This window comes from Tachypleus tridentatus, chromosome 10, assembly GCF_004210375.1.
Source record: "Tachypleus tridentatus isolate NWPU-2018 chromosome 10, ASM421037v1, whole genome shotgun sequence".
NCBI classification, from domain to species: Eukaryota; Metazoa; Arthropoda; class Merostomata; order Xiphosura; family Limulidae; genus Tachypleus; species Tachypleus tridentatus.
The window spans coordinates 120,032,579-120,059,378 of record NC_134834.1 but is presented as its reverse complement, the minus strand read 5'-3'; the positions used below and the strand labels follow the sequence as shown (position 1 = coordinate 120,059,378).

The 26,800-nt window shown below is 34.1% G+C and overlaps 2 protein-coding genes across 3 annotated transcripts in view; one reads left to right on the top strand and one right to left on the bottom strand.

Annotated features, from left to right (window-relative positions):
- Positions 1-26,800, bottom strand: part of LOC143230187 (calpain-15-like) — a 54,872-nt gene that overhangs the window by 19,506 nt on the left and 8,566 nt on the right. The window contains exons 2-10 of one of the 2 annotated variants that reach the window (XM_076463314.1): positions 16,605-18,645; positions 15,295-15,484; positions 12,941-13,143; positions 11,542-11,686; positions 5,322-5,397; positions 2,548-2,673; positions 2,049-2,201; positions 1,364-1,528; positions 1,072-1,268 (exon numbers count right to left, since the gene is read on the bottom strand). In XM_076463314.1, coding sequence (XP_076319429.1) covers positions 1,072-1,268; positions 1,364-1,528; positions 2,049-2,201; positions 2,548-2,673; positions 5,322-5,397; positions 11,542-11,686; positions 12,941-13,143; positions 15,295-15,484; positions 16,605-18,645 — 3,296 coding nt within the window. The remainder of the gene's footprint in view (positions 1-1,071; positions 1,269-1,363; positions 1,529-2,048; positions 2,202-2,547; positions 2,674-5,321; positions 5,398-11,541; positions 11,687-12,940; positions 13,144-15,294; positions 15,485-16,604; positions 18,646-26,800) is intronic. The other variant, XM_076463315.1, reaches the window with a different exon arrangement.
- Positions 19,874-26,800, top strand: part of LOC143230189 (uncharacterized) — a 77,015-nt gene continuing 70,088 nt past the window's right edge. The window contains exon 1 of the mRNA XM_076463318.1: positions 19,874-20,042. The gene's annotated coding sequence lies outside the window, so the exon portion shown is untranslated. The remainder of the gene's footprint in view (positions 20,043-26,800) is intronic.

Here is a 26,800-nt window from a genome sequence, read left to right as displayed (position 1 = left end):
ATTTGGTAAATGAACAACAATTTACTAACAACATTAAACAGGAACTTGGTATACTATGTAACACAATTAAAATTTGGTAAATGAACAACAATTTACTAACAACATTAAACAGGAACTTGGTATACTATGTAACACAATTAAAACTTGGTAAATGAACAACAATTTACTAACAACATTAAACAGGAACTTGGTATACTATGTAACACAATTAAAATTTGGTAAATGAACAACAATTTACTAACAACATTAAACAGGAACTTGGTATACTATGTAACACAATTAAAATTTGGTAAATGAACAACATGTTACTAACAACATTAAACAGGAATTGGTATATTATGTAACACAATTAAAATTTGGTAAATGAACAACAATTTACTAACAACATTAAACAGGAACTTGGTATACTATGTAACACAATTAAAATTTGGTAAATGAACAACATGTTACTAACAACATTAAACAGGAATTGGTATATTATGTAACACAATTAAAATTTGGTAAATGAACAACATTAAACTGAATTTGGTACACTAGGTAACACAACTAAAACCTAGTACAGAAACAAGATGTTACTAAAAACAATAAACAAGAAGTTAGTGTTAACTGTGCTATACTTTACAGTGAAATTAACTGACTACAGGATATTATTTATAAATATAAATTAGTGTGGGGAATTAGTTAAAGACATTGAATCTTGTGATACATTGTGTACATGACAATATGTATCTGTAACAGATCATTGTTATGACAAGAGATTTTTATATACTTAATCTTTAGAGCAGTGAAACATCCAAGGCTGGTATGAACGATTATCTCCTGCACTGCACTAGGTGTGTTTATCTTTCATTTTTTAACAATCCTCACAAATTATAGTTGATACTGTCTTGCTTAGAGGTGATTATTCTTTTACCGTTTTTTCTTATGGTAAAAGTAACTTCAGTTTACTGACCTAACAGAGTTTGTACTTTAACCAGAGTGGAATCAAGAGGACCTTATTAAAGTCTACATTCTTACAAACAAATTTCACGTTAACTCAACTGAAAGTAAGGACGAGAAAGGAACACTTACTTGTATGCCAGTGGTTAAAGGCTAGGCACACGATGATATAAAGGCCAGGTTCCAACATGGCGTGGCACCCTACAAATCCTCTGACTTGCCTCTTGCTGTGTTTTATTAAAGCACCAACTTGGCCCCGGGCAGGATCGGCTGCTCTAAAGACTACAACACACAAGTCCAGCTGGGAACGTTGAGATCTCTCTGCACTTCTGTTTCAAAACAATTTTAAGATCAGAGACCATTATTAACTAGAGATATCTCAAGATTTCCTTAAAACACACCATAAGTTGATTGAACATGTTACCTTTGACCTTCCTGAAACAGACTAAACTCTACTTCTGTAGCCTCCAACACTGTCATTACTGTTACAGCCATACTGTCCTTATCGGCATGAGGAGGGAGAATTCCTTGAAGTCGAATTTCATTCCAGTCAGAACGGACTTTGCATATATCAACACAGTCAAAATACCTATAACAATAAGTGTGGAAAATTACTGTCAAGCCATAGCATAATGTAATGTATCGTAACTAGAATATATTCATGAAATATGCAACTCAAAAACGTTTCTTTTATTTATTTGTAAACATAATTTAAGGCTAAAATCAAAAGCAAATAGTTTTATTATTCCATTTTAAACTTTTATTATTATATAAACTATTTCTCATTTACTTATCAGTTCCATAGATTACTATAGTTGTATCATATAAATCACTATAACTGTATCATATAAATCACTTGTCTATCTTATAGATTACTATAACTATCATATAAATCACTTGTCTATCTTATAGATTACTATAACTATCATATAGATCACTTCTCTATTTTAAAGATTACTATAACTGTATCATAAATCACTTATGTCTTAACAATTATTATACAAACTTGTAGAGGTGTACCAACTCTTATTATGTCTTAATTATTATACAAACTTGTAGAAGTGAGCTAGTTTTGTTGATAACATTAATAAAACACATCTGATGTTTACCTCAACATATCTGAAAATGACATCCAGAAGACTCCTTCGTCAGCACCATGAGGCATCAGCATTTCTCGAAGCTCTGACGTCCATAACGAGCATTCATCTGACCAATCACCTCTCCAAGAATAGTGTCCCCAAGGATTCCGAAGTCTGACTAGTCTAAGAAAAACGTTATAACTAAGTTAAAGGGAACTTAAAACTGTGACTATTAAAATATAAGGACCCAATATATGCAGCTTTTCAGATCCAAGATCTTTTGAATAATAAACTTAAGACGAAAACAAAATATTGATATTTTATTTATTTTGTCAAGCAAGAAGACAAACAACAATAAAAAATGTTACAAGGTAATTTAATGACAATAAGTTCATACAACAGCATCTCCACACCTAACTGACATGCAGACAAAAGTCCAATATTAACACCTGATATACCATTATCAATCATGGTATAAATTATAAAGAAACATAACTTGTGTGTATACTACAGAAGTCATAATTATTACCTCAATCCATGCAAGTCTTGAACATCAAGGACTGAGTAGGCATGTCGAGGTCGTAACCCCACATTATGATAGTCTTCATCGTTTACTTGCATGTTACCTCCCCCACAAGATGCCCCCATTAAAAACCTACACAAGGAAGTTAGTCTTGTATTCACGACTTTCAATTTAAATAATATTAAATAATGTTGAAGCTTAGTAAAAATAGTTACTTCATTTACAAATAATTCCTTCTGGTTTTTTTTTCACCATCTTTTAGAATTAATTTATACTGAACATTCAAACTTGTAAACTAAGTTAACATAAAGTCTTTATTATTAAACAACTAACAAACACAGTGTCAAACAACTAGACTATAAAACAAACTTAGTTTGTAAAATGACTACATCTCATAACCCATCAATATTACATACTCTATTATTTTGTTGCTGGAATTTTTGTTTTTAATACTAAGATAATTATTAAAATAGTTATGTTTAGCTGTGAAATGTATAAGTAAAATACAATGAGAAATAATACAGGACATAACTCCATCAAAGATGTATATTTACTATAAAGTTTGGGACACACCATGACTGTAATTGTATATTTACTATAAAGTTTAGAACACGTCATGACTGTAGTTGTATATTTACTATAAAGTTTGGGACACATCATGACTGTAGTTGTATATTTACTATAAAGTTTAGAACATGTCATGACTGTAGTTGTATATTTACTATAAAGTTTAGAAAACGTCATGACTGTAGTTGTATATTTACTATAAAGTTTGGGACACGTGATGACTAGTTGTATATTTACTATAAAGTTTAGAACATGTCATGACTGTAGTTGTATATTTACTATAAAATTTGGGACACATCATGACTGTAGTTGTATATTTACTATAAAGTTTGGGACACGTCATGACTGTGGTTGTATATTTACTATAAAGTTTGGGACACATCATGACTGTAATTGTATATTTACTATAAAGTTTGGGACACATCATGACTGTAGTTGTATATTTACTATAAAGTTTAGAACACGTCATGACTGTAGTTGTATATTTACTATAAAGTTTAGAACACGTCATGACTGTAGTTGTATATTTACTATAAAGTTTGGGACACGTGATGACTAGTTGCATATTTACTATAAAGTTTAGAACATGTCATGACTGTAGTTGTATATTTACTATAAAATTTGGGACACATCATGACTGTAGTTGTATATTTACTATAAAGTTTGGGACACATCATGACTGTAGTTGTATATTTACTATAAAGTTTAGAACATGTCATGACTGTAGTTGTATATTTACTATAAAGTTTAGAACATGTCATGACTGTAGTTGTGTATTTACTATAAAGTTTAGAACACGTCATGACTGTAGTTGTATATTTACTATAAAGTTTGGGACACATCATGACTGTAGTTGTATATTTACTATAAAGTTTAGAACATGTCATGACTGTAGTTGTATATTTACTATAAAATTTAGAACATGTCATGACTGTAATTGTATATTTACTATAAAGTTTGGAACATGTGATGACTGGAGTTATGTTGACCATAAAGTTTAGAACACGTCATGACTGTAGTTGTATATTTACTATAAAGTTTGGGACACACCATGACTGTAATTGTATATTTACTATAAAGTTTGGGACACATCATGACTGTAGTTGTATATTTACTATAAAGTTTAGAACATGTCATGACTGTAGTTGTATATTTACTATAAAGTTTAGAACATGTCATGACTGTAGTTGTATATTTACTATAAAGTTTAGAACACGTCATGACTGTAGTTGTATATTTACTATAAAGTTTGGGACACGTCATGACTGTAGTTGTATATTTACTATAAAGTTTGGGACACATCATGACTGTAATTGTATATTTACTATAAAGTTTGGGACACATCATGACTGTAGTTGTATATTTACTATAAAGTTTAGAACATGTCATGACTGTAGTTGTATATTTACTATAAAGTTTAGAACATGTCATGACTGTAGTTGTATATTTACTATAAAGTTTAGAACATGTCATGACTGTAGTTGTATATTTACTATAAAGTTTAGAACATGTCATGACTGTAGTTGTGTATTTACTATAAAGTTTAGAACATGTCATGACTGTAGTTGTGTATTTACTATAAAGTTTAGAACACGTCATGACTGTAGTTGTATATTTACTATAAAGTTTGGGACACATCATGACTGTAATTGTATATTTACTATAAAGTTTAGAACATGTCATGACTGTAGTTGTATATTTACTATAAAGTTTAGAACATGTCATGACTGTAGTTGTATATTTACTATAAAATTTAGAACATGTCATGACTGTAGTTGTATATTTACTATAAAGTTTGGAACATGTGATGACTGGAGTTATGTTGACCATAAAGTTTAGAACACGTCATGACTGTAGTTGTATATTTACTATAAAGTTTGGGACACATCATGACTGTAGTTGTATATTTACTATAAAGTTTAGAACATGTCATGACTGTAGTTGTATATTTACTATAAAATTTAGAACATGTCATGACTGTAGTTTTATATTTACTATAAAGTTTGGAACATGTGATGACTGGAGTTATGTTGACCATAAAGTTTAGAACATGTCATGACTGTAGTTGTATATTCACTACAATCTGACATTATAAGAACATTATTAAACTTTATTTCCTTTTACTTACATACTACTTCATTGAAAGTTAAATCAATGTGGATTTATAGTCACAATATAAACTTATAAGTTCATAATCTGGGAATGGAACATACCCTGCAGAACGAGAACTAAGTAGTTGGGCCCATATAAGGTCTTCATCAATTCCTTCTTCGTTTGGAACCGAGGAAGCTGTTTGAAACAGAATACAAGTTTTATAAAAGTTAAAAAAGACAGAGGGAAAAAAGTTAGTTTAGAACTAAATCAAAACACACATTACATAGAAAATGTATTGTTACAGTAACAAAATACAAAGCAGATGTCATCATAAAGATTTATCAATCTTGGCTGGAGTACAGAGAGACCTTTTGAATTGTTAATAACATAACATTAAGCACCTTCAAAAAGCACATGGGGTATACGGTTTGATTTCGTTGTTTGTTGGTAGTGAACAACATATAGTACACATTCATATACATAAGGTTATGTATGTTTTTTTAAAACGATTCTTACATAAAACATTCATACACTGAGATCCTAGAGATGTTTTCAGATCAGGAACTTAGAATTTCCAAGATAGCAGTGGAAAACAAAGGGATACGACCAGTTCAATGAAACAAGTGGGAATCTATAAACACAAAAGTCAGTGGAAAAAGCCATTCATGTATGCCAAATGACAGTATGTAACATAATTAAGAAGAACCTTCATTTGCAAATGAGACCAACTGGATGTGGGTTCACCAAGATTTTCAGTCCTTTGTCCTGTTCAAATGTGGCACACTTCAAGAATGTGGGGAATGAAATGGATATTCCATAAGAAAACATAACAGTCAAGTCATGAGATGCAGCACCTATGATTACTTATGTAACTGCACTGTTCAAAAAGGCAACAGGAAACAATCCTTCTTGTAAACTTCTAATGGAAAACATACAGATAGAAAGGTGAGCTTTGAATGTGACAGCCATATAACAGAGCCATGTGCAATAGAAGCTATGCTGCAAGGCTATTATAAAGTTGGTTGGTTGGTTGATAAAATATTCAATACAAGACCAGAGTCCATGTATGGATTAGGCACAGTGGTGATAGTGCCAGAGCAAATAGATTTAGCTGTAGTGTTGGCGAGCTTGTTCCCGCAAATACCAATGTGGTCTGGTATCCAGAAAAACTGGATAGCAGTAGATGTTAAAGATAACTGGGCCAGTCGGTCTTGAATATCAGTCAGAAGAGGGTGTGAACCAATGTGAAACAATTCCAGGGCCAGTAGAGAACTAAGCAAGTCAGTATAAATAGTGCAGTTTGAGTAATGCTTAGCTTTATGTACTCCAGGGTAAGAGAAATGGTGTACAGTTCAGCAGTAAACACAGAAGCTGTGGAGAGGATTCTGTGCACAACAAACCATGGCAGAGTCCACACAGTCAACTGATTTTGAACAATCTGTATAAATAAAAATGGAAGGATGGTTCAAAAGATGTTAAGCAAATAGCAGACAATATTTCCAATCAGGAGGGTCACAATGGAGTACTGTAAGAAGCCATGGTGGGATGGGCTGACCAAAAGATACAGCAATATTATCCAAGGACAAACCCAATTCATCCAACTGAGCCTGGATACAAAGGTCAAAAGGAGCAATGACAGATCATCTGTTCTGAAAAAGTATGGCCCAGTGAGGAAAGAAAACACAATCCCAGGTAGAATGCTTTGGTAAGGAACAAAGTTTTGAAGCAGAAAGTAAAGACAGTTGCAAACGGCAAAGGTGCAGAGAAGGTTCATGAGATTCTACATATAAACTCTGAACTGGGGAGGTGCGGAAAGTCCCAGTGTAGAGTTGAAGTCCTTGATGATGAATGGGGTCCAGCATCTTTAAGGCTAAGGTTCTGGCTGAGCCATTGACCAGTGATCTATAGCCAAATTTTGATCAATCAAAAGCAAGATACATCTGTAGCATAGAACATCGATCCACTCCCCTAGTGGTGGAAGAGAGGACACAGAGGATGTTCAGTGCTTTTGTACATTTGACATGTAGCTGCTTGATGTGTGGTATAAAAGTCAGCTTACAGTCAAAGATAAGTCCCAAGAACTTTGTCTAAGGGCACAACTTCACCTATACAGAATTGAGGATCAGGGTGAATACCCTGTTGGGGGCAAAAGTGCATACAAATTGTTTTAGAGAGAGAGAAGTTAAAGCCCTTTTCTGTGGTCCACTTCAGTAAACAATTGAGGGCAGTCTGTAGCTGCCGCTCAATATACCTCTTGTTAGATGACTGACATGAGATGTGAAAGTCATCAACATAGAGCCTGTTTGCAACAATGAGAAGGAGTTGTTCAGTGATAGCATTAATTTTTATACTGAAAAGTGTGACATGCAACACACAGCCTGAAGGGATTCCAAATTTCTGTAGAAAAGAACAGGAAAGTGATGAACCCACATGAACAATGTGTTCTCCTGTTGCAATCTCCTGTCCATTAAAATAATTTTAATAAAAATGGGCAAATGGCCACATAACCCATATATATGGAGGTCTCGTAAAATTCCATACCTCAATGTTGTATCATAAGCCTTCTCAAAGTCAAAGAATATTTATACAAGATGTTGTCATTTGAGAAAAGCTTCTCTGATTGATGTTTCAAGTCAAATCAGGTGGTCCACAATGAAGAACTGTCGTTGGAACCCACACTAGGTGGGTGAGAGGAGGTTGATTGATTCGAGGAACCAAACAAGACGAGCATTAACCATCCTTTCTAAAGTCTTACAGATACAGCTCGTCAAAGTAACTGGACATTAGTTTAAAGGAATCTTGGGATTCTTCCCAGGTTAGAGAAAGGTAGGACAATAGCCTGGTGCCAGGCATCAGGAAAAACATTCTCCTGCCAGATCTGGTTAAAATCAATCAGAAGAATAGCAAGAGAAGCAGGAGATAGATGGTGCAGCATGTTATAGTGTACATCATCAGGTCCAACCAATGTACTGCCAGTTTGAGTTCCATCAGGGACGATTATAATCATAGACAATAAGCTCAAAAGGAAAGAATTGATCTCTTTGCCCAAGTCTTGGTGGCTAAGAAGGTGGAAGAAGAAGCGGAAGTGCAGAATGAAGGTGGAAGAAGAAGCGGAAGTGCAGAATTCCCAGTAAAAGCTTTCACCTAGAGTATTGGCAGTGCTCTGGGTATCAGTTACTTCTTGGCCATCAGAGAGCAAGATTGACAGGGGAAGGAATTATTTTGCCCAATGACCTTTCAAATCTTGTCCCATATGACTTTGGAACTGGTGATAGAAGATATGCTGGTTATGAACTTAATCCAAGAATCCTTTTGGCTTTGACATCTTACCCACTGAGCATGTGCATGGGCCCATTGGAAAGCAATGAGGTTTGAGAGTGTGGGATATCTACAGAAAGTATCCCAGGCCTGTTTTTGAGCCTTCCATGCCATATTGCAGGCAGGATTCCACCACGGATAAGAATATAGTGGAAAACATGTAGAGGTTTTAGGAATACACTGAGCAGCTGCTTGTATAATACAGTCAGTTACTGCTGCCATACAGTCATCTACTGTTGGATTACATATGATGACAGGATCAAGTTCTACAGAAGCATTAAAAGAGGGCCAGTTTGCATGATCTAGCTTCCACAGGGGCAAGCGGGTCGGGTGGCATGGACCACGGCCAGTCTCTCTCAAAATTATAGGAAAATGATCACTGCTTTGTGGATTATTGTCAACCCTCCATGAAAAATGGGAGAATAGGGAAGGGGAGCAAACTGAGATATCAATAGCAGAAAAGGACTGACTAGGTGCATGAAAATAAGTGAAAGAACCACTATTGAAAAGAGAAAGGTTGTGATTAGAGAGCATAGACTCTACAGAGCAACCTCTCCTATCACTATCAGCATTTCCCCAGAGGGGATGATGTCCATTTATGTCCCCCAGGATTAAAAAGGGTGGCAGAAACTGTTTAATGAGAGCATCAAGGTCTGATTGATCATATGCCTCTCTATACAACAGGTAGAGAGAACAAACAGTAATGGCGGAACCCAAGGAAACAGATGGCTACGGCCTCCAAGGGTGTGTCGAGTGGCAAAGACAGGGTGGGCATATGATGATCAACCAAGAGTGTCACCCCTCCATGCACTTGTCCATCACACAGCCTGTCATTTCTGTACAAAGAAAACTACCAAAAGGTAACTGTATCAGCAGGTTTCAGAAATGTTTCCTGTAAGGAAAGACATACAGGATGGTAGGAAACAATCAGTTTTGATGTCATCCAGATCAGAACGTAAACTGCGACAGTTCCATAGTATCAAGGTGGTCATTTTTACTTATCAGTAGGTGAACTGGGTGGAGAAGCCTACTGCTGATGACCATGTATTTTTTCTTTACTGTTTTTTTTTGAGGGAGGTCTGGCGGCCACCATGGATCCTGCCCTGGGTTGATTAGGCAGGTCTTTGCTGTTGGAAAAGGATTCCAGTGACTGAGAACGTGAACAAGTGATCGTTTTGCATTTTGGGATGGGAGAAAAAGATGTACCCTAGGAAATGCCTGTACACAGAATCAAAGGATGTGGATCTTGGGGTTTGTTGGAATGTATGGGAGGAACAGAAATGGGTGTTGAAGTAGATAATCAACTTTTTTAACCATGAAGGTCAAAAGACTTTTCATTTGTTTTGAGAACAATTCTTTTGGAGGGACAGAGAGATCTGTCTGTACTCCCACTGTACTTGTGGAACAAAGTGCAGCAGCACACGTCCGAGATGAAGTGATGGATGGCAACTTTCAAGCCTCAGGGTAAGTAATGTTATGAATCGTTTTCAAATAATGCACCTATTTTTCTTCCAACCATTTAAGGCAAGAATGAAAGTAGGACTGGTGAGAGCCATTGCAAATGATGCAATGAGGGTCCATTTCACACTCATAAGCATCATGGTCCATGCCACCACAACGAGCACATGTCAGGGATCCACAACATGACGTCTTTGAGTGACCAAACCTCTGATACTAGAAACATCAGAGAGGGTTTGGAATGTACGGCCGTACCTTGCAATTAAGATAACCTGCCTTGATGGTGGCAGGCGGACATGGTGATGTAAATGTCAGAACAAGGATATTGGTCAGCATTGTAATTCCATCTTTCCAAGTAGAGAAATGCCTCACTGTCAGAATCTCCTTGGGTGGAGAAACCAGCGAGAATCTTTCACTTGGGGATGTTCTTCAAATCCCTCTCAACAATAACTCCTCGTGATGAATTCAAAGTAGCATGAGGTGTAATCTCAATAGGTATATCCCCAATTACCTTTGAATGCAAGAGGAGTTCACTGTGTTGAGATGTGGATGTTTCCACCAATATGTTACCAGATCAAAGCTTCTTTACTGACTTTGGAGAGCCAGAAAGTCCCTCCAGTCCCTTCTGAATAAAAAGGGAGACATTTGCCCTAAAGGTTTGTCTGAAAGAGAATGTAGGATAAGAAAATGGGGTGCAACAGATTGTACAGATGTTGAAGATTGCTACTCAGAAACTTCAAGACGTGGTCGTTTACCTATGGACTGTGTTTCACTATCTTATTTAAATTTTTGTAGGAAGATCCATAGGAAAAAAGTAAAATTTCAGTACCCACTGACCCAACCCACCATGGAGCCCTACAAGGTGATGCACTACAATGTTAAACAAGGACACTGCAGTAACACCAGGGTTTCATGAGTGCTATACCCAAACACCAGCATCAGATACAATGTTCACAACACCTGTTGAGAACATCCAACACTGGTACTTGGCTGACCCTAGCCCAAGTGGACCATCTTACTAAACGAAGGGGGGACACCCCAAGGCTGCTCACCTACAGGAATTTAAGGCCAAAGTGGACCCCTCAACCACCAGAATCCTCTCCTCCTCTTCATGGGTCATCATACATGGCAAAGACATGGGTGGATGCTTAGATCCCAGAGGAGGTAAATGAAAGAACAGAACTTTCCTTAAGAAGTCCCCTCACCACGTAAAGGAATCTATGCCGAGGGGGCTATTATAAAGATGCATAGTCATCAGATAAAGCACATATAGAACTCTCAACATGGACCAGGGAAAGGCATAACTGTTCTAATATAATTTACTGAACCCTATTTATAAAGATATTGGATATATATGTCCTCACCCAATAGATTTGACAGATCACATAAAATAAAACAAAAAATTATCACATGAATAACAGATGGAGAAACACACAAAATATAGTAAATCAAATATCAACCTAACATGATAAAGATGCTTTCATATGTAACTGAAACTAGTGTGGATGTAACAACTTCAAGAAACACATTAAGGGTATGTAAGACATGTAGGTACAAACTTACACTGAAGAGGAATACTTTCACATGGAGCTCCAGTTAAGGTGGAGAGACCTTCTATAGCTCTGCCCGACACTAGTGCTTCATAGCAACCATGAAGCTTTGCTACAGCCTTCTCTATAAGAGGAACCCACAACTGTTTACGTTTTGCCTGAAAATATAGTAATTATTTTCCTTATGAATTAATTATAGCAAAAATCAGCAAAAAACAAACACAAAAAAAATGGGTGAACTTTTCTAAGGGTTTTATTTTTTGTACGTGTTTTACAAAACATTTCTTTACACGTGTAACATCTGACATTTATAGTCTTGTGTGAAACTCAGAATACTTCAATTCACAGTTTTCACCAATCATATATGAATGATTTCCATTCAAAATGAATTAAAATTTTAAATTATACACTGAATTGGATACAAGTTTCAAATTTAAAATAATATAGTGAATAATATCTTTTATAACTTAGTACAGGGCAACATTATAAAAATAATACAAATATTATATCAAGATAATATTTATAGATTTAAATTTCTTCTTTTACAAAGATAATGTTGTCTACCATTATAGATTTAAGTTTGTTCTTTTACAAAGTTAATGTTGTCTACTGTTATACATATAGGTTTGTTCTTTTACAAAGTTAATGTATCTGCTATTATAGATTTAAGATTGTTCACTTACAAAGTTGGGGAAACTAACATTTGTATAATTCTGTCAATACATCATAAAATGAGCTCAAAGTATTTTTCTGAAAGTTATTTTGGTAAAGGTAACCCTTGTGGAAAGTTACATCATATTACTAATCTATCATGCTCTAAGATGATCTAAGTGCAACTTTAAAGCAATAAAACTAAACAAGCCCAGGTTTTAAAGTCTATTATATTTGGATGTAAGAATAATTAGTGTGTAATTGTCTTACAGTGTATGATCATTCTAGAAAGAAAAGATAACATTTATTTGTTTCTCATTTTTCAACTCTTACCTTACATTCTTGATTTCACTACAGTTACTGTTAAGGTAGTGAAAATAACAAATAAGATATAAGGTTTACCTGAAGAAAATGTTTGATATTTGTTTAAGTTATGCTAATGAAATTCAAAACCTGTAAGATGGCAAAAAGGTATTTTTATTTTTAATGTGAAATTCATCTTGTACTAAGACTAGTAAGAGTCAGATTGTCTTGGTAAATTCACAAACAAACTGTTAGAAAAAGAACTGTATCAAAAAAATCTAATTTTCTGGGTACAACAGACCTTCAACATTTACTAAAACCTTGTTATATTTTGTGAAGATACAGAATTATAGCATATAATATTTGATGGTTACACTGAGAGTTAGATACTTCAATGGTTAAAAGGTTGGTCAAAAAGACCAAGACTGTATACAGAGGAATAAATGAGACATTCATACCTGGGAATAAAGTAAAAGACCACGATTATCACAGGGAAGCAAATCATCTACTAGAACTGTTGTCCATCGACCATCTTTACACAGACGAACCTGGTAAGCTCCTTGTGGACATATCTCCCTTGTGACCATAACTTGTTCTACTAGTTCTGGACGCTCAGCAAGCACAGCTAATGCACTTAGAAGCCAACAATTGCCTAGCACCCCTGTCAAAAACAAGAAGTTTATAATTACTACAACATTAAACTGTTTATTTACTGTTAAATATTTGAAAACCAAACAGCACCATATCCTATGAGAAGTTTCTATTACAACAACTGTTTACTAATTGTAGATGAACACTAATAAGGATTTCATTGATCATGAGAAGTTCTTAGTTGGAACAACTGTTTACTATGCCCATTTAGATTTAACATCTTATCAACTACAAGAGGTTTGTAGTTACAGCTGTTTACTAATTATGTAAATATAGATAAAACTAATCAGCATATTATCAATCATGGAAGGTATGTGGTTGCAACAACTGTTTACTATCTATGTACACATACAATGAGACTTAGGAAAAGTATACCAAGAAAACGACACTATTCAAACTCGACAAGATCAAAAGGAAAACAAAGAGTTAACAACACCCAGCCTTAATGGGAAAAGTGCATCTAGCAATATTCCATCTGTCCAAAATGAGACAAGAAGTTCATTACTTATAAACATTAGTCTACTAGTTAGTAAGTTTATTCATTGAAAATCTTGCAGTGCATTTATCAACACTGGTTCTAAAGCTACAACAGTTTGACCTTATTTGGAAATGAGAGATGAGACATTGTATACAGTAACAATGAAAAAAGATAGATTGATAATGTTCCAGTTGGATGAAAGTGGGTGACTGATATTGAAGTTACATAAGCAACAAGCTTCATACAATATAAACAGTACTGTTCATAGGAATAACTACATGATTGTGACACAAGTTACAAGCCTCACACAATATAAACAATACTGTTTATAGGAATAACTACATGACTACAACACAAGTTACAAGCCTCACACAATATAATCAGTACTGTTCATAGGAATAACTACATGATTGTGACACAAGTTACAAGCCTCACACAATATAATCAGTACTGTTTATAGGAATAACTACATGACTGTAACACACGTTTCAAGCCACACACAATATAAACAGTACTATTTATAGAAATCCCTACATCATATTACTGTTGCATAACCACCAGCAGCTAGGAATCAACTCTGAGGTAAAAAAAAAAAAGAAAGACCAAACAGAATTACTTTATTGTTCTCCCACACAGAAGTAATGTACATGTTTATCAGAAGAAAGCTTCAGACAGAGTTCAATGTCTAATCACATCCATTATAAAATGCTGCCACTAATCTGATTTTCTTGGCTATAGTGCAAGATAAAAAAAAAGGCTTACTGCTAATCTTTCTGTTACTATCTATAAAATGTAACCTTTGATGAAGTATTTTATGATAATGATGAACTATATTAATTGTATGTTCAGCACAACTTTAACATTAGTTTCAACTTCCACTTATTCTGGAGATATGAAGAGTATATTTAACTAATAGTAATAAAAACATATAATGATGTGATGTTTTTCTTACATTAGTGAGTTCTTTTATATCATGTGATGTAATGAACTCAACATTTTGGACTTGTGAAGATAATATACTATGTTATTTCTTCTTTTAAAATCTCTGTAAATTTGAATATATGTACATTATCATGTAATGCAGTAGGCCTACTTTAAAAATCAACTTGTACTATGTAATTCAATATGTGACATAACAAACTCAGATCCAAATACTTTACAAAAAATAAACTGACTGATTCAATTCTCTGCTGTCTTAACTATATTCCTGACTATCATCCATCTAATGATACACCAGACACTGTGTTATTTGTAATCTACATTTTTTCAAGGTATTACTGACACTTGATTAATCTTAAGGTTATGCACCTTCTAGCTAACAGGAGGGTCTCAAACCATTTGGATCTTCCATTGACAAAAGCTGTTTTACTGTGTACATTAATGTTAAGATAACAGTGAGCCAGGTGATGTTTTTAGGTTTATGTAGAAGCTAGAATAACAACAGAGGAGCAAATAACAAATTAAATTATATTTAACACTTTGGATTAATCATCAGGTGTTATAGGATTAACTAAGTCTAACATACTTAACACTTTAGATTAATCATCTAGTGGTATAGGATTAACCAAGTCTAATATATTTAACACTTTGGATTAATCATCAGGTGTTACAGGATTAATCAAGTCTAACATACTTAACACTTTGGATTAATCATCAGGTGTTACATGATTAACCAAGTCTAACCTTGAGTTATATCTGAAGGCATAGCAGTAGTTCTGAAAACAGTCCACTTTGTCCTGCTTTCTGCTATATCATAGGTGATTTCCTGAGGTCTCAACCAATGAGCTACAGTCTCCTCACGGGGTTCTTCTGGATTATAATACAAGGACTTTGGTACAGGTGGAAAAGAGTCATCTACAAATGGCTCATTATTCTAAAAGGTGAGAGGAATGATAACGTAAATATAAATTTAAACATTAATTACAAGGATAGAAATAACATTTTTTTCTACTAAACTGATAATGCATTAGGAATGTGCAACAAGTTCTATTTCAAAATAAATTTTACTTTTTTCTATTTTTTTATACAAAATAATTTTTAAAAGATCCTAACTAATGTTGAAGGTAAACTTAGTGTATTCAATAATACTGCAAATTTTAAATTATTGTTTCCATTATGCTTATACAGTTTAACATTTCCACATATCAGTTGTAATGCATCTTGGGAAAGGCATATTTACAATTGTTATATGTCCTTCCACCAAAGTGATTAAACCTTTTTCACATTACACAGAAAACAAAATTAAAACATTCTTTTCATAATGTAATACTATCTTCAGAAAACAGAGAAACCAGTGCATCTTACACTGAAACGTTAATACACTGGAGAATTTAAAAATAGACTGGTAAACAACAGCATGTAAGGATGGAGACAAGTAAACGACAGTGTGTTATAAATGTAAGGATGGAGACTGGTAAACAACAGTGTGTTATAAATGTACAGATGGAGACTGGTAAACAACAGTGCGTTACAAATGTGTTATTACTACTGTAATGTGTGTCCTCGATGGAAAAGTTTAAGCTTGTATAAAAATGTCTTATGTTAAACATCTAATTAAACTTGTATAAATAAGCATTACCAATAATAACAGGTTTGAAATCAGTGAAGACAGTCATATAAACTTCTTAACTTTAAAACCATGAACTACTTAACAATTAAAATGTAACAAATATAGTGACAACAAAAACAACCTGTGAAACCAATGGTTGCCACTAATATCTAAACATAGATAACATATTTTATTTGCTTTAAATGTTGCACAAATAACAAGTCACCAGTAAAAAAGAAAGTTTTATAAGATAAATTGAATATTTGTGGAAAATTTAGTTCTGTGATAAAGTATCAAATTTAAATATAGTTTATAAGTCTAAGTGCATAGCTGAAATCTTAAGTTGTGAGAGATTGAGTAACTGAAAAACTTATAAATGTATTGAAGATATATCACTTTTTCCTGTTTTAAAACACTTTTAAAAAGTTAACTATAAAAGACTAACCTGCTTACAAAAGTTAACTATGTCCTCCCACTTCTGTCTGGCCTCGTCTTCTTCAATCCTACGTAACTCATCCATCAGTTCACTCTCTCCCTGTTGAGGTATAGCTCGAGAGTGTGCAGTATCTGGCCTGAGTGACAAGAGGCTGCGGGAAGAATGACACATTTCACACACCACATGCCCCCCACTGTTATGGTATGTACAGGCCGAACAGTTCCACTCGTCCGAACACCCTTCTCGAACACTCCGAACACTGCCATAACGAAGTGTTGCAGTGCTTGGCTGGTGACAAGTATCAAGAGTTTCTCGCTGATAGTTACATGCTGCACATTCAGGAGCACTTTTAGGATTCCTGAGAGTACACCTTAAACAAGCCCAACTTTCCTTGGGTTTTAAGGTTCGGAACTGACGATCTGTCGTGCTGTTGACCTTTGACCCTCCACAAGCACTACAGATATTGTCTGTGGAAGGATTTATAAGAGTGCAGCGAATGCAGGTCCACCTGTCAATCACAGCCACTCCCAGCACCTGGCTTAACCTCATGTTGCTATCAGAAAAATTCCGCTCATTCTCACCTGTTATACTAGACCGAGAACTCTGTGGCCAGGAAGAATCAGATGTGAGAGAAGTGGACATTTCTCCCTCGTGTGGAGGTTCTTCTGTTAAGTCAACAATCAAATGCTTGTCTGTATTTGATGTCCCAAGAGTCCCGTTGGGTCTATGTTTTAATACCGGGCTATTTGTGAAACACTCTGTGGTAAAAACTTCAGACAAAGATTTACTTTTAAAACAGTTGTTATATTTTCTAGTAGGTGGAGGCTGCTGGGTGTTGTTTGTTGTATTTCTAGGCCTCAGATCTGTCAAGAAACCTAAACTAAAGGAATTCCTGAGCTTAATAGAGGTTGGAATGTTAACAACTCTAGAAGCTTCACAAATCTCACAACATTCTGCAACTGAATTATTTTCATATGTACAAGATTTACAAACCCACGACAACTGTTGGTCATTGTTCACTGTCATAACATCTTCTGCAGAATGCGAGTTTGCCACGAGAGTTCTTTTTGTGTTACCATTGGCTTCTGTTGAGCCTTCTGAAGATTGACGGAACAGTTTAGCTTTAATACGATCAGAAAATGAGCGTTGCCTCTTGGGAGAGCTCACCTTCAGTTCGTTACAACTCCTGCGTAAGCCATTAGTATTTGAAACTTCTTCTCTGTTTATTTCTTCTGACTGAAATGTTCTAGAATTTTGACAAACTATACAATGATTTGTGGAGGGAATGTTTAAAAAGTGACAAAAATCACATTTCCACTTTGACTCTATTTTTGGAAGATGTTTGGGAGATGCAGTATCTGAGGTTAGAGAGTGTAATTCTAAATCCTGATTTCCAGGATCCCAGTTTTGCAGAGATTCAATGATTTTACAAGAATTATCACACTCTAAAGGTACTGGTGCAACTGATCTATTAACACTTTGATGAATTTCATGTCTTCGGAAGGAAGTCTGGGAACATGAAACACTAGTCTCTGGAAACGTGGTTACTGAAGTCTGCTCTTCTGGAACTTTGTCATCTATACAACCATCTTCAACAGAGCCTGGCCTATCACTGAAAGCTTTGTCACCCATAGGACCATCTTCAACAGAGTCTGGCCTTTCTCCTGAACCCTCATTTTGATGAGATGCACAAACCATACATACAGAACAAGTTTCCCAGTTCAGGGAGTGGCATCTAATGCACCTCCATTTAGGTGTTTTCTTTCGAATACATTTAACGAAACTTTTATCAAGAAAACTTGATCTATCACTGTCTGTATTACTTAAAGTATCTTCAACACTTTCAAAGTGTTTGTCTGGTAGATTTATGCTGTTTGAGCCCAGCTTTGTACCACCAGTCGGTAAAATTACGGGAAGGGCACGTTCCTTCTTCCCTATTTCATGAAGACTGTCACTGCTGTTGATGGTTTCCTTATCATGAGTAACTGATAAGGGCTGTGTAACATCTACAGGTTTTTCATCATGCACATTCTGTGAAGGTATGATACATCTGTTTTGAAAAGTAAGCATAATAAATAATTGTTATATTTTGATTCAAATTATGAGTCTTCTTTATAACAAAATCTTAAAATTGAATATTAAAGTTATTTATATACAATATACATTACATTTGTGAATTTCTTCACAATATTACACACTTCATTATCCTTGTTGCTAATTATCAAGTTACAAGTTCTCATTTTTAAAAATATTATTTTTTTTCCAAAGTTTAACTCCAATTGTACAAATTTTACTTTCTATGAACAAAGAAACTATTTTGTATTATTAAAAATGCACATTTCAAAACAGAAGGGAAAAATAACAACATGAGTACAAAACTGATTATATCTTCCCCTCACATACAAAAAATGTAAACAAACAAAAATAATACAACAGGTTTATCTACTCAAAACATTCAACCCGTTTCTTCCCCCAAAACTGATATGGTTTTCAAGTCAAAAGTTTCACTCTCATTACAAACAATTTTTTTATTCTAATGACAACAGTTTTTTTTTAAAACCTCAGGTGTTTGTAAGTTTAAGAAATGGTCACATAAAGGTTTTTCCTCACAAACATCTGCCAGTAATAAGCTTTATACAAACTAACAGATGTTTTCATCTAGGAATTGATGTCTAAACTTAGGAATAGCAATTAATCACACACAAAACACTTATTTCCAACCCACCTTGAAGTCATAAAATTAAAATTTAAATAAATATTTTATCATCATGGATTTTATTGTGTTTATAACAAACAACAGTCAACACAAAGAATAAGTGAACAAACTGTGTTTTCTGAGTAGCATGGAATTCTAAATAACGCTGCAGTGAACATTTTTCATGTAAACAGTAACTGAGTTTGTTGTTTACTTAATTTATCAGAAACAGCTTCTACATACAAATCACAGATAATTTCTACTCACCTTTAGAATTTTCGAAAACATATCCTTATATAATTCCGTTTACTGGACCTAGACTGACCGAAATCATACTAAATAGGTCACGAGTTCTAACACAATATGGGTACACAGATGTAGACATGTAAATCAGCACAAAACCCAATGGAATTTTAATACTGAACAGCTGTACCAGGTGTTGGAGGTTACGCAAGTGTACAGAATCGCCATAACGACCAAGTCATATTCTCGTTACAACGTATGAAGTATAGGCCAAACACCAACCACGTGATGACGTCGTCACAAGTATTACGAAATACGAATCAACGCTTCCGTTTCACGACTGGCGATGTTAGTAGTAGTTCAGAACACAAACCTGTTGGTATACGACGAAAACGGCAGCTCGCCAATTAAATTATGAAAGTGAAAGGTTCGTCTCATGGTAACTAGAAGAACGAATTTATAACACGGGGCAACCTCATTAAATTAAAAGTTCCGACGGTACTAATCAGGTAAGAGATAAAAATCACTTGCAGAGATCTAATTCCCGTTGGTGAAAATTGTTAAATTAAAACAATCTCATGTGCTCCTCAAAAACAAAGGAGTGTTTGTATAAGCTTCTATTAGAGTATTAATATTACGTTATCGGTGAGTATAGTGTGTAATCCACGTACTCCATGTTTGAATAATAAATTTACAGTTACACAGGTGAATAAACAAGCACAAGGAATACGAAAACTTGTAGCTTTGACGCAGTCGAGTACACAAAACTCGATTCACTAATCTATCTATATATACGCGTGTGTAAACACAGTTGGACGATTTTTATATGGATATTTAAGTAATGGCAATAAATGGAAGAATCAGCAGTAACTAAACTGATTATCATATAGTTGGGAAACTCCACACTATTTACGTAAGCAAATATTTCATTTATTATTACCAAATCCCACAATCGCTTTAGTTGAGTTGGTAAAACATCCGTCGTGGCCAGTTCATATTCTACACGTTGTGGCGTGAGGGCTACTTTTTAAAGACACGTTTTATATAAACCACAATAAGCATCAAAACTTGGCATGTCTAGCTATTTAGAGGCCCCCATCTCGTACAGAAGCAAACATTAAAATTCATTTATGGTGTTTTATTTCTAACCTTTGTTATTTTTTCTTTTTACCACATTAATTTATTTCTGGGGTTTCTCCAGATATTGCAAGTTTTTCAAATAATGTTGAGTACAGTTAAACGAACGCGGAATTAACCATATATCTAAATATATTCAGATATTCTATGGTTACTCAGTCACGTGCTACTACTTTTGTTTTTGTGATCTATTACTAATAAGCATAACCTTTGGACTTCCTGCTGACTGACTCACATTATACGAAGAGTTAACCACAAACAAAGAAAGGATTTCTTCTCAGCCACACCATGTCAACTAACACAGAATCTCTTATTAACCACGCAAGCGTCTTGTGACTAATGATGTTGACATAATAACTAGATTCAACACACTAACTCTGATCTCAGTCATACAACTATCCAATATTAATCATATAACTCTTCAGCATTGGTACAAAACAGTATTGGTCCTGTTGTTGTATAGTGATATTAATTACACAACCGTTTAAGACTGGTACAAAACAGTAATGGTCCTGTTGTTGCAGTTATATCAATTATACAACTGTTTAAGATTGGTACTAAACAGTATCAGTCCTGTTGTTGTATAATGATATTAAAGACACAACTGTTTAAGACTGGTACACAACAGTATTGGTTCTGTTGTACAATGATATTAATGACACAACTGTTTAAGACTGGTACAAAACATAACTACAACAACAGGACCATTACTATCAATTATACAACTGTTAAAGACTGGTACAAAACAGTATCGGTCCTGTTGTTGTAGTTATATCAGTTATACAACTGTTTAAGACTGGCACAAAACAGTAGCAGTCCCATTGTTGTGTAGCAATATTAATGATACAACAACAGCAATGGTTCTGTTGTTGTTGTTCGAGATGTGGAATGTTAAGCTGCAGCTGGAGATTTGTTTGAGAATGGATATTTACAGTTTCTGTGTAACTAAATTTTCTATATACAACATACACGGCAATAGACACAACCCCCACTATGCATGAATAAAATTTTCCAGTAGAAAATAGACTTTTCAAATACAACTTGTACATGTAAAGTAAATCATGTATTTTATAAGACTGTGTACAAGAAAATGTTATATTATTTGTATTGAATTCTTTTTACTCCATGATATAGGTGTTGGCTCCCTGAAGACACCAAATATATAAAAAATGTTAATCTTATGTTCATCTGTTACTGGCTGGTATTTCCTCTTACACCCTGTATTTAATCTTTCTGCAGGAACACCACATTTTTGTAAGAAAGCTAATTTAAATGGCTAATGATGTTGTTTACACTAGAATTAGGATGTTTTTAGCTTATATAATACACAGAAGAAATGAACAGAGTTTGAATACTTTATAACCTTTGCAGGGCCTTATTTTGTATTCTTCATAGGATTTTGGTGCACTTTACTGTCCCGTTTTGAGTAGATTTTCTCTTACTTGCAAGTCTAACATGCACACATTTTTACAGGTGTACAGCCTGCCTTAGCAATCAATGGTAAAAGATTTTAAAGTTTGTTTGAACTGAAACTTTACTGTTTCACAGTGGTTCATAATAATTCATACTAGTGCACAGCTTATGACACATACATAAAATCTATAAATACTATTATTATATGATAACAGTCTTACCTAATAAGTGGAAAATATCTATGGGAAAGCTAAATGAAATTAATTAATGTTAGGCATACCTGTATATTAATTAATGTTAGGGATATTTTGAGAGTGAAATAACTTTTGGTTTTAAAAATGTTTAGTATTAATAGTAAATCCTGTGAAGTTAGAGATTGATCATCCATTGTTTTTGTTTATTATAGGCTTATATGTATATATTTTATAAACATTGTTGCTCAAAGGAATATAGTAAAAAATAAGCTTGAATGGGGAAGGCAAACATCTGAATAAGTTATTTTTTAAGTTATTGTCTACAAAAAATTTCGTATATTTGAGAGAGCCATTTATTATACATGTCAATAGTTGGTTTGTAACTTTCTGATCCAAGAAATACTGGATCTTATGATAATTTTATGTTATTGGTCCCACATGTCTGATGTACCATGATATCGCTAAAAGTTCTACAGTATAGATGGCGTTACAGTTTATTTATTACAGCTATGATATCATCCATCTACCAGATGATCCTTGAACCCTATAGTTTTGATATATGGTATCTTCTGTGTAACAATATGATCCTTGTACCCTATGGTTCTGGTGTATGGTACCATCCATGTAACAATATGATCTTTGTACCATATGGTTCTGGTATATGGTACCATCCACGTAACAGTATGATCCTTGTACCCTATGATTCTGATATATGGTACCATCCATATAACAGTATGATCTTTGTACCCTATGGTTCTGGTACATGGTACCATCCATGTAACAGTATGATGTTTGTACCTTATGGTTCTGATATGTGGTATCATCCATGTAACAATATGGTCCTTGTACCCTATGATTCTGATATATGGTACCATCCATATAACAGTATGACCTTTGTACCTTATGGTTCTGGTATATGGTACCATCCATGTAACAGTATGATCTTTGTACCCTATAGCTCTGATATATGATACCATCCATGTAACAGTATGATCTTTGTACCCTATGGTTCTGATATATGGTACCATCCATGTAACAGTATGATCTTTGTACCCTATGGTTCTGATATATGGTATCTTCCATGTAACAGTATGATCTTTGTACCCTATGGTTCTGATATATGGTATCTTCCATGTAACAGTATGATCTTTGTACCCTATGGTTCTGATATATGGTATCTTCCATGTAACAGTATGATCTTTGTACCCTATGTAAGTAGGATTTGCTTGTAAATATCAGTTACAAAACTGAAATAACGGTTCTGTAGAAAACAAAGAAGGACCACTTCCATTAAATCAGTTGGTAACCCTGAATGTCTCAGGATCTGATATCATTGCTTCTTCAACAGATATAGATGTAATGCAGTCTTGACCGAGTTCAAAGAGATATTTATCTTATAATGAACTCCAATTTGGGTTAACTAAAGTCAAGAATAAATGGTAATGTCTTGTCAATGATCACATATTTATGTACGACGTTGCTTTGAAATATTAATCACAATATTGTTTGAAGCATCAGGTAACTTAAAATGTTTCACTCAAAGTGATAAAGTGTTTAGTTTATTTGCAGGTTTGTTATTAACATGGGGTGGAAGAAGATGAAGACAAAATGTTTGTAAACATCATTCTGTTTCATAAGAGAGTTATTTATAAGGAAGATATTGTGTTAACATCGTTAAGTATAACAGGGAAAGCAAAGTTCTGACCAGTTTTTAGGAGATTGACAGAGTAAAACCTTTTTCTATTATCTCATGAAGTGATACTTGAAACAATTGGTACTTGGTGAAACTCTATAATTACAGAATTGGGGGGAAAACAATACAATGTTATCTTTCACAAAGGCATAATTTATTAAGACCACCATTTCACCAGAAAACTAGGACAAGACAGTGGTGAGGGCCAGGTTAAACGGAACACACAAAAACTGCAGAGAAAAGTTTATCACAGGAAATAAATATAGAATGAGTTCTAAGGATAGACATAATTGTTGCCATTGTAATTGTAGAAGTATAAGAAACAAAATAGATTACTTGGGATGACGGGTAGGAATGGAGGATTTTTATGTAATGGGAATAACTGAAATATGGTTAAATGTAGATGGTTTTGATGACAGAAGTTTCTTTAAAATTCATGGTTGTAATTTATTTAATAAGGATAGAGTATCAGAAAGTGGGTAGGAATAGCTTTATATGTAAAATGTGAGCTACTTCCTGCTGAAGCTGATGATAAAGTGAACCATCAGTTGGTTGATGATGCTTTACAAAGAATGAGGTAAAACATGACATGAAATCTTGTCCAACATTCAAATGTCAAAAATCCAGTCCTCACAGAAAAAAATGTACCTTAACCAGAGAGAAAGGCATCAAAAGGAGAATAGATCTTGTTTGAGAGGCAGCAAGCAGAACAAGCAAGGCCCAATCAAAATGACAATTCCGTAAGAAGAGGCTCACAAGAAAGGGCAAAGGACACCAAGAAAGAAACCTTGGATCCACAAAACCTACTGCAGGAGATACATGAAGGCATATCCCAAGGTTCTAGGGAATTAGAATACCTGAAAGTAAAAGTACCTCTCAAACTAGGAGGGAACAAGACCCGGTAACTAGATATGCCATAGCACACATGTAAAGAAGATAGGGTGAATTGAGTTGAGACAAGAGAAGAAAATATGCAACACTTAATAGATGTGAGGAAAACTTAGATTTCAAGATTATCCACCCATCCCCAACTGTGTAGCCACCATTAAATAATGGAAATAGGAGAGTAGGGAACCTTCAAGAAAGGGCTATCAGATACAAGCTCAAAGTTGTGAATATGGCAATCAAAGCCCCTAAAGATACTATTAATACAACATGGATCATTGTTGAAGTAAGAACAAGGAATATTCTGAATAGGATGGGAACAGAGAAAATATGTAAGACAGGCCATGAGAGATGTGCAGGAAAGTGTACAATACATCAACCATGGTCAGATGAGAAAGTGAGGAAATGAAAACAACTGTTGTCAGAAACTGAGACTAACAGTAAAAGAAGTGAAAGGTATCCACAGTAATGTTTGAATGCGAGTCATTGGCAAGAAGAGAGATGAAGTACACTTTTGGTGGAGGAAAGACAAAAAATAAGAGAGAAAGGCTGCATCACTGAAGACATCTGAGTAATAAGGAGACAGATGAATAATAAGTATACAAGAAGGAGGAGGTAGTATAGTCTCCCAATGAATCCTGAGTGCAGGAGAACAAAGTATAGATGGGTAATGTTCTCATATTAGCTGGTGAAAATAATTCAGTGTTCAGTCCATGTTGTGATAATAAATCTCCTTATTTATCCCTTTAACATTTTTACAAATTTGGACAAGATAGCTGTAGACCTACCTTACAGAAAATGTAAAACAAATCAGTTTGCCACAATAGCTAACACACCAGTTATTCATACCCTACACACTTCATAACTACCTGGTATTTATAATCTAGTTTTTAATATACTAGAAAAAATTTGATGTTACATCCTTAGAACTTTCTAAGTATTCTAGCCCCATAGCTAACAAATTAAAGATACTGTTTACACCACCACAGTGTAAGAAAGCTTTAATTCTAAACTTATCTGTAAATAATGAATTCATAAGCACGCCACCAATGTTTATACAAGGCATGTTCTGATTTTAATAACTGTAAGTTCCAATAATATCAAATCATAATGTGATGTAGTTTGTATCAGCCAGTAGGAAGCCAACTAGATTTTACTTGAAATTCAACAAGAAAGCAACCAGACTGACATGATTCTTAGAATAAGATGAACCAAAATGACCAGTGTAATGTAACTTATAGTATAGCCAGTAAGAAAGAATCTAATATAACTTGTATGGCATTTAGGAATGCATACCATAAATCTGTGCCTATGAACTATTAGTTTTTCCACTAATTGTTTTGATTAATATTTGTTTTTTTATGGCAAAATAGTTTTATTTTTCTTCTCTCTAAAGCACATGTAAACTAAAGATTTTTAGTAACAAGTTTGGAAAGTTTAACCTAAGAATTGTTATGGAAACCATTACATTTTCAAGCTTATTTGTGTAAACTATTTTGGCACTAAACTGGTTGTAGATGTATCTTTATTGGTAGCTTGACCCTAAACAACACATTAAACAAACAAAACATTGGTAACAAATATTCCACAAATTCTTTTGTGATGGGTCAAAGGTCAGAGATACGTCATTGCATTTGTTCACTTGCATTCAAAATTTTATTGAACTATTATTTTATGAATTTATATCAATAAGTTTGACATCAAATGGTAGATTATATATAATATTTAAGTTTGAATTACGAGTTGATTTTTTAATTTAAAAGTAAATATTAACATATTTAAATATATATTTTAGTGAGTCATGTAGTATGTTGAATATAGCACTGTTTAAGATTAGATATTTGTGATATCAAAATACTAAATCTATAGTTTTGTATACATTAGGAACTCGGATTACCAATACTTACAAGCTAGAATATAAAATAAGAACCTCCTATCTTTATTT